The 9,096-nt window shown below is 56.7% G+C and overlaps 1 protein-coding gene across 1 annotated transcript; it reads right to left on the bottom strand.

Moving 5' to 3' along the window:
- Positions 1–5,191: 5,191 nt before the first annotated feature.
- LOC119334532 (RING-H2 finger protein ATL43-like) lies at positions 5,192–7,196 on the bottom strand. The gene has a single exon (XM_037607082.1). It carries the CDS (start codon positions 7,002–7,004, stop codon positions 5,808–5,810), a length of 1,197 nt encoding a protein of 398 aa, XP_037462979.1. The 5' UTR covers positions 7,005–7,196; the 3' UTR covers positions 5,192–5,807.
- Between the last annotated feature and the right edge of the window lie 1,900 nt (positions 7,197–9,096).

Below are 9,096 nucleotides of genomic sequence, written 5' to 3'. Positions count from 1 at the left end.
TTGAGAGAAGCCACTAGTGAAACCTATGGCCCCGGGGTCTATTCTCATCATATCAATCTCCATCACTTTTATATTGCTTTGCTATTTACTTTGCCTTTACTTTTTACTTTGCATCTTTATATCAAAAATACCAAAAATATTCTATCTATCAGATCTCACTCTCGTAAGTGGCCGTGAAGGGCTTGACAACCCCTAATCGCATTGGTTGCGAGTAGCTATCGCTTTGTGCAGGTACGAGGGACTTGAACGTGGGCTCCTACTGGATTGATACCTTGGTTCTCAAAAACTGAGGGAAATACTCACGCTACTCTGCTGCATCATCCCTTCCTCTTTGGGGAAAACCAACGCAAGCTCAAGATGTAGCAGGGATCATCTTATAATACTACCGTCGTACTAAGCAAAATAAGATGCCTAAAAGATAAACATCACATGCAATCAAAATATGTGACATGATACGGCCATCATCATCTCGTGCTTTTGATCTCCATCTCCAATGCATCGTCATGATCTCCATCATCACCGGCTCGACACCTTGATCTCCATCGTTGCGTCGTGGTCCGCCAACTATTGCTTCTACAACTATCGCTAATGCATAGTGATAAAGTAAATCAATTACATGACGTTTGCACTTCATACAATAAAGAGACAACCCTAAGGCTTCTGCCGGTTGTCGATAACTTACAAAACATGATCATCTCATACAATAATGTTTATCACCTCATGTCTTAACCATATCACATCACAACATACCCTGCAAAAATAAGTTAGACGTCCTCTATTTTGTTGTTGCAAGTTTTACGTGGCTGCTACGGGCTTCTAGCAAGAACCGTTCTTATCTACGGCAAAAATCACAACGGTGATTCATCAAGTTTGTTGTTTTAACCTTCTTCAAGGACCAACCGCAGTCAAATTCGATTCAACTAAAGTAGGAGAAACAGACACCCGTCAGCCACCTTTATGCAAAACTAGTTGCATGTCAGTCGGTGGAACCGGTCTCATATGCGTGGACATTTAAGGTTGGTCCGGGCCGCTTCATTCCACAATACCGCTGAATCAAAATAAGACGTTGGTGTTAAGCAGTATGAGTATCACCGCCCACAACTGTTTGTGTTCTACTCGTGCATATCATCTACGCATAGACCTGGCTCATGATGCCACTGTTGGGAAACGTTGCATCGAAAAAAAATTCTACGCACACACAATGATCTATCTATGGGCATGCATAGCAACGAGGGGAAGAGTGTGTCTATTTAGAGCATCTCCACTAGCCTCCCTAGGACGCCCCCCCCCCCCAGGACACCTTTTTAGGCTCGGTTTTAGACTCGGGCGACACTTTTCGCCGAAAAATGGCCCAGCCACGGCCCTAACGCCCCTAGGACGTCAAAATAGCGCCGGCAAACCTAGGCGAAACCCGGCGCGCTGGGGGTCTCTTGGGGGCGCCGGCGGAAGTTTCAGCGAATCGTATCTCACCACATGTCCTTTTTCTTGGCCCACTTAATAATTCTCCTCACAAACTTTTGCTTGGTGTGGGATGTGACTGGGAAGATGCCCTCTTTATTTCGCTGATTTCGCCGGATGGCCCCCACGACACCAACTTTTTTGGTTCGGTGATGTTCTTGGGGGTGCCAACGGCTGGAGATGCTCTTACCCTCATAGACCATAAGCGGAAGCGTTTCACAACGCGGTTGATGTAGTCGAACTTCTTCGTGCTTCAACCGATCAAGTACCGAATGCACGGCACCTCCGCGTTCTGCACACGTTCAGCTTGGTGGCGTTCCTCACCTTCTTGATCCAGCAAGACGTCGAGGTAGTAGATGAGTTCCGTCAGCATGACGGTGTGGTGACGGTGATAGTGAAGTGATTTCCGCAGGGCTTCGCCTAAGCACTACGAAAATATGACCGAAGGTGTAAACGGTGGAGGGGGGCGCCGCACACGGCTAACAGTTGATCTAGTGTGTGCTAGGCGGCCAGGGCGCGCCCTAGGGCTGGCCGCCGGCCCCCTAGGGGCCCTGCCTTGCCCTGCGCCCCCCTGCCATGTTTCCCCAAGGGGGAAGGAAAGAGGGGGAGAGAGGGAAGGAAGTGGGAATCCTAATCCACACTTTTCTTCCCCTTCTCCCCTTTCCTTCTCCTCCTTAGGCCGGCCAATATGGGGGCGCATCAGCCCCCTGTGGCTGGTGCGTTCCCCCTCTTGGCCCATAAGGCTCATATCTTTTGCCGGGGGTGTCCGGAACCCCTTCCGGTGACCTGATAAGTACTCGGTACCCTCGAAAACTCTTTTGGTGTCCGAATACCATCGTCCTATATATCAGTCTTTACTTCTCGACCATTTCGATTCGATCATCGGTATCTTCATACCTAGTTCAATCTCATTACCGGCAAGTCTTTTTACTTGTTCCGTAATACATCACCTCGTGACTAACTCCTTAATCGTTTGCTTGCAAGCTTATGATGTGTATTACCGAGAGGGCCCAGGGATACCTCTCTGATACTCGGATTGACAAATTCTAATCTTGATCTATGCCAACCCAACAAATACCTTCGAAGATACCTGTAGAGTATCCTTATAATCACCCAGTTACGTTGTGAAGTTTGATAGCACAGAAGGCATTCCTCCGGTATCCGGGAGTTGCATAATCTCATAGTCGAAGGAATATGTATTTGACATGAAGAAAGCAATATCAATAAAATTGAACGATCATTATGCTAAGCTAACAGATGGGCCTTGTCCATCACATCATTCTCCTAATGATGTGATCACATCATTCTCCTAATGATGTGAACATGTTATCAAATGAAAACTCATATCAATGGTTAGGAAACCTTAACCATCTTTGATCAACGAGCTAGTCTAGTAGAGGCTCACTAGGGACACAGTGTTTATTTATGTATTCACACATGTATTAAGGTTTCCGATGCCTCTAGGGCATATTTCCTTCAAATATCCCCACTAGGGTTCTACGCTACAACATGCCCTAAATGGCAGACTGTCGGAGCCGGCGCCAGGCGAGCCGAGCAGCGTGGCCCCGCCGCCCCTTCCCCTGATGTGCTCCGCGTCCGCGACCATTCCTCGCCCTGCTCCCCTTGACATCGTCGTCGATCAAAATCGGGGCAAGGCCCGAACCCGGCACTGGGAGAGCTAAACCGCCTCACCCGCCCGCATCGCTGGTTCCCTCGTCATTGGAGCCAGCGGCGTGGTGGAAAACGATATGAACAACGCCCACCTGCCCGCCCTTGCCGGATCCGGCGAGTCCACTGATCCATTGCCCACAGCAGGATCTCCAACAGGTGGCACTTGGATCTCCTCCCAAACAGCTCCTTCTCCTCCGTCAACGTATCCAAGACCGCCTGCGCCTCCTCCTGCACCTCCGTTTTGGTGTCGAACCAGGAACCGATCTCGAGCAGGCGACTACGCTTGCGGGCATCATCTCCCGCAAACCTCCTCATCCTCTCTTCCAGGATCTCAACCATCATCGACGGGGGTTCCAGAGGGGTGAATCTCTCTTCGGTCTAGGTTGGGGAGGAAGGGGAGAAGTGAATGCGAACCACTGTACTCACCAATCGCCAATGACTTTAATCATCTCTCCCCCCATCCACCATTTGCGCCGACCGAGGTGCTCTGCACTGCATGGCCAATCGCCTCCCGGGAAGTGTATCGTGTCACGCGACACAAGATTCTTCCCTGCACGACACGCTCGCCACTCAACCACGCATCCCTCGTCTCCGACGAGGGAGACCGTGTTGCCCCGGAGCGCCACCACGTCCAGCCGGTAACGAGCACCCCCACCACCCTGAGATCCGGAAGGTACCACGCCGGCCACCACAAGTCGGCTGTTTCGCACATACCTCGCCCACCTTTTCCTTAGAGCAACTCCAATGGGGAGACCCATTTTGTCCGTTTGGGTCATTCGGACAGAAAAGATGGCCCAACGGGGCGACCCAAACGACAAGGCGTCCGCCCGCTGTCCACTTACTGTCCGTCCCGGACCCAAATTGAACGCAAATATGGGAAGAAATGGGTCGACGACGGACAAAAGCGGACGCTCTCGTCACTCGCTCGTGTTCTCGCGTGTCCGACCTGGTCCCACGCAACAGCGACCTGCCTCCAACCAAAGCACCGCGCGGCCGCCCGCTCGTCCCCAGCTCCCACGCCGCCGCACCAATCCCGCCCGCCGTTGGCCGGATCCGACGCCGACCGGCCAGATCCATCCCGTCCCGCGCGGATCCGGCGCCCGTCACCAGTCTTCGTGCCTCGCCGGCCATGCGCACCGGCGAGGCCACCGGCGCTGGCCGCCGCCTCCCGCCTCGTCGAAGGCGACCTCCCGCATCACCTGCGGCCACAACAGCAGCAGTTCGTTCGCCGGGCGCGGCGAGCTCGGGGAGGGAGGACCGGGCCACGGCGAGCTCTTGCCCGGGCGCGGCGAGGGAGGGCCGGGCGCCGCGAGTTCTTGGTCGGGCTCGGCGATGGAAGGCCGGCCGTGACGAGCTCTTGGCCGGGCGCGATGAGGGAGGGCCGGGCACGGCGAGCTCGGGGCCAGCTGCGGCGAGCTCTTGGCCGGGCGCGGCGAGGAAGGGTCGGGCGCAGCGAGCTCTTGGCCAGGCGCGGTGAGGAACAGCCGGCCGCGGCAAGCTCGGGGCCAGACGCAGCGGCAAGCTTGGGGCGGGCGCGGGAGGAAAGCTGCGTCTCCACATTGCGTGTCCGCTTTTTGGTCTTTACGTTAGGTTCAACCACGGGCAGCCCCAGTCCGGCTCGTGTCCATTAGGCGGACAAATGACCCAAACGAACAAAATGCGGACAGGCTCATGTCCATTAGGCGGACAAATGACCCAAACGGACAAAATGCGGACAAAATATGTGTCCGTTTAGGTCACTGCGTTGGAGTTGCTCCTAGGATCCCACCTCTTCTTACCGAAGCTAAGAACACATTTTGCAACAGCAATGAAGTCCAGCACAATTCACACGGGTAACACAGGATGGGCATCAATGGTTTAGCAAGGACCAGACGAGGCTGTGAACGGATAAGTCCGAGCAACAGAACAAAAGAAGTTAAGAAAGGCGTGATCCCTAGCCGTTAGACTGGGGACAAGGGTACGGGCCATGCGAGCACGAGGCCACGACGCCGTTGCAACATGACGGGCAAGTACTACGAGGCAATTGTGCATACTACCTACCCTCCTCCACTTAGAAAGCAAAAGACAAACCAGGATTAGAAAAGCCCAGCAATAAGCAAAGGCAAACGGCAAAGGAAGAAGAGAACAAGATGCGACATGGGCGGCACGCCGCTTTAGCATCCACCGTAGATCCAGGCACGCGGCGCAACAACTTGTACAAAAGAAAAGGCACGGTGTCGCAGCACTTCACTTTCTCTCGTAGTACAGACAAAAGAATTACAACACGCATACGAACAGCCTTTTCTCCGTGGTTCCCTCATCCCCGACCCGGCCGGCGCAAGCCGCCGAAACCAACCTCGCCAGCCGCGAGCACCCACACACGCCGGAATTATGTGGCTCCCATCCGCAGAGGATCCGATCGCGGCCGCCCGTATTGCGGAGCGGACACCGGCCTCGAGATGCGCGCCAAAGCAACATCCCCTCCTCCAGTCGCGGCTTCCGAGGCGGCCATGGCGTGGCCCGGCCCCGGGGTAGGGGTAGGGACGGGAGGGGCAATAATTACTTGAATGCCCATCACGTGAACCCACTGGAGTGCAGGGCGATGCCTTTACTGCTCCGTAATAACGTGGCCATGTGAGGGGCAGTCTCGCCAGGGAAAGAAAATGCGGATGCCTTTCTGGGGGGCCGGCAACAGCGGCCTAGGTGCTAGGGCCGTTAACGCCGGGCGAGCCCCGGGCCCACCAGCTCGAGCCCGGCCACCGACGCGCGCTCCCGGCCCGCGCTTCCGCGCCGGCGCGGATCGGAGGGAGGCGGCTCACGCCGGCGATCTCGGAGAGGCAGCGCCCGCTGATCTCGGCCCTGCCGCGGTTGCCGGAGTTGACGGCGGCCGAGCAGGAGTACCGCCCGGTCTCGGTCACCAGCATCTCCGACCGCACGAACATCAGATCGGCCGGCCGGAGGTCGCTCCACCGCTGCTTAGCTGCCGGGGCCGTCTCGTCGTCGCAGCCGCACGCGGTGCTCACCAGGATACGGTGCCCGAACCGCCGGTCGAACGCGACCGGATCGGGCTCCGCCACCGCGGCTGCCGGTTCCACCATCAGCACCCGGTCCTTCCTCACCTTCGCGACGTCGAAGCAGCCCACCGTAGCCGCGCCACCATCGCCTCCTCCCACCTCCAGATCGGCCGACCGCCGTGACGTAGGGCCAACCCGCCCAGGCGCTCGCACCGACCCCGTCGAGTGCCGGCCCGCTATCCTTCGCCACGCCGGAGAGGGTGCAGGCGCAGGAGCCAAGGCTGCGTCCTTGCTCTTGTCCTTGACCGTAGCAACGGCAGCGGCAGCTTTCTGCTCCGGCGGTTCGGGAGGTCCCGTGGTGGACGGCTTGGGCGGCTCAGGCAGGAGCAGCACGTCCTCCGGGTCGACGCGGGAGCGGCAGAGCGGGCACGTGGAGTGCGCGTCCAGCCACGTATCCACGCACTCGACGTGGAACCCGTGCCGGCATTTGGGCAGCAGCCGCAGCGCCTCCGTCGGCTCGAAGCGGCCGAGGCAGACGGCGCACTCGAGCCCGGCCTTCTGCCCGCGCAGCGCCCCGAAGCGGAACACGGGGAGCGACTCCACCACCGCGCGCTCCACGCCGGAGTTCCTCCGCTCGCCCGCCGCGCCACCTCCGGAGCCGCCGCCGCTCCCGTAGGGGCCCGACGACTCCGCGGCGCTCCGCTTGCAGTGCTTGGCGTAGAGCAGCAGGAGGAAGGTGATGGAGAAGACGCTCGTCAGTATCCCCACGACCACCGCCACGCCCGGCTTGAACGGCGCGGCCGACGACGTGGACGGCGACGGCAGCGGCGACATGATCGCGCCGTCGTAGTCGGAGAGCAGAAGCCGCCGCGACGGCTCCATGTCCACCACCACCACACCACCCTCGCTCAAGCTGCGCGGAACGAGGAGATAAACAATGGCGCCGCTCCACTGCGGCCACCACGCAGCGAGAGTGTGATCGATTTGTAAACACGCGGTAGGGGTAATAATAGCGGCGGAGACTAGAGCTCTAGTGGTAGCGGCGTCCGGCGTGCAATGGCAGCAGCCACAGCCACTCCTACTACAACTAGTGGGGGCGGTGAGCGTATCTCGCGCCGGTGGGGCCGGCTGGCCAGTGAGTCACCCGGTTGCGCTGCCCCGCCGGTGAGCGTAAGAAAGGCTACCCCCTGCTGCGGCTTGTCGCGGAGCGAGCTGGAGGTAGAGCCAGAGAGGGAGTGGCGCTACACTACGGCCGCTGCCGCACTGACAGTTCAGTTGAGGCGGGGTGGGCCCGCGCGTCAGCAGATGAATGGAGTACGTTTTTTTTTTCGAGAATCATGAATGGAGTACGTGGGCTGTGCTGTGGTGGGTTTGTTTACTCCGAGAGGGAAAACGAAACGGGGAGCAGCATGGGCTGGGGCGCAGCGACCCCTGTTTCGAGCGAGTAATGCGCATTAAAGAATCGAAGCGGGCGAGATTACTGTTCTGTCCGCGATTTAAGAGCGTCTTAATCATACATGCCAGGGGCAGTACCGTAATAAACCCCTCTCGCCGTCTCCGATCGGTGGCCGTGCGCGCGGAGCGAGGGAATGAATGCCCGTGCAGGGAAAAGGGATGGGGCGCGCAGACGCGCACGCGGGCTGATTCACCGCCTCGGTCGCTGACACGCCTGCCTTGACGCGCGGTGGGCCCCGCACGTCAGGTCATTACGTGCAACGATCGTGGGGTTGGCAGCGGCGCGGGAGAGACAGAGGGTGGGCTCTGGCGCTCTGGGTTATCAAAGTTCGGGGCACGTGAGGCCTGCTCTGCTCTGCGCGACGGGCGAGATTTTGAATGTTTGCTGGGGAAAATTTTAGTTTAATTTTCATTTCATGGGCGCCCCGTGCGGCTACGAGGATCGCAGGGGCTGGACCATGTACCTAGCGCCCCAGAGATCGCCCTGCGCGGCTTAATTTAGCTCGTCGGGTACGCGGGTGCGTCGTCGCCTCGTGTAATCGTAATAAATCGGTTGATTCGTGGTGCATGTTGCGTGGATCCGGCCAGCGGTACGGTTTTTGAAAAGCACATTTGAAAATCGCCGGGTACGTACGCGAGGGAGCAGTACGGGGCGCTCTGCCACCGCTGGTGATATCGCCCGCGTCGGAAGAGCACTGTGCGGATCTGGATGCACGGGCACTGTGCAAGTACGCTCCTCATGAGTGATGATAGCCCACCTTCACCATGCCAACTTGCTCACGAGTTACTACTACGAGCGTGCATGGGCCAGCTCAAGCTCGATCGTCTTCTATTTACCTCGGTAAGAAGATGTACGTACTCTCTCTGTAAACTAATATAAAAACGTTTAGATCACTAAGTTTACGGTAAAGATCTAAACCTCTCTGTAAACTAATATAAAAACATTTAGATCACTAAGTTTACGGTAGAGATCTAAACGTTCTGATATCAGTTTATGGAGGGAGTACATCTCACGAAACCAGAGGGATGACATAGGAGTTATTACGTTACGTGCATGTTCAGCAATAGTTAGCCGCTGCTGCAACGCTGTTGCGCGACAATTTGCAGGCTGGTTTGAGGCGGCGATCGCTCGACACGTACGAAACCCGTGCGATATCGCAATGTGACGCGACACGAGCGCAAGCTGGTTTAGATCGTTCACTGTTAGGCCTGACAGCCCGCTCGGGACTTCTCGTGGACGCTAGTGGAACGGAAGCTATCACATCAACTAGATCGGCAGCGCGCGAGGGTGCCGGTCCAAGCGTTTTGCCTATGTCAGCAGGAACTTAGGTATAGCATTTACACTTGCTAGCAAATATGTCCGTGCGTTGCAACGGGAGATAAAAAATTATGGCTAACCAAATAAATATGACTCAATATCCTGACACACGTGAGTAGGAACTTAGGTATAGCATTTACACTTATACTAGGTAATATTAAATTAAAGAAACATTCAATTGTGGTAAAAAATAAAGCACAA

Source organism: Triticum dicoccoides, chromosome 7A (genome assembly GCF_002162155.2).
Source record: "Triticum dicoccoides isolate Atlit2015 ecotype Zavitan chromosome 7A, WEW_v2.0, whole genome shotgun sequence".
Classification (NCBI taxonomy): Eukaryota; Viridiplantae; Streptophyta; class Magnoliopsida; order Poales; family Poaceae; genus Triticum; species Triticum dicoccoides.
The sequence above is the reverse complement of the archived record's forward strand: the minus strand, read 5'-3'. Positions and strand labels throughout refer to the sequence as shown.

Excerpts from the sequence above, each read along its gene's own strand:
- LOC119334532 (XM_037607082.1), bottom strand. The coding sequence starts at position 7,004 with ATGGAGCCGTCGCGGCGGCTTCTGCTCTCCGACTACGACGGCGCGATC.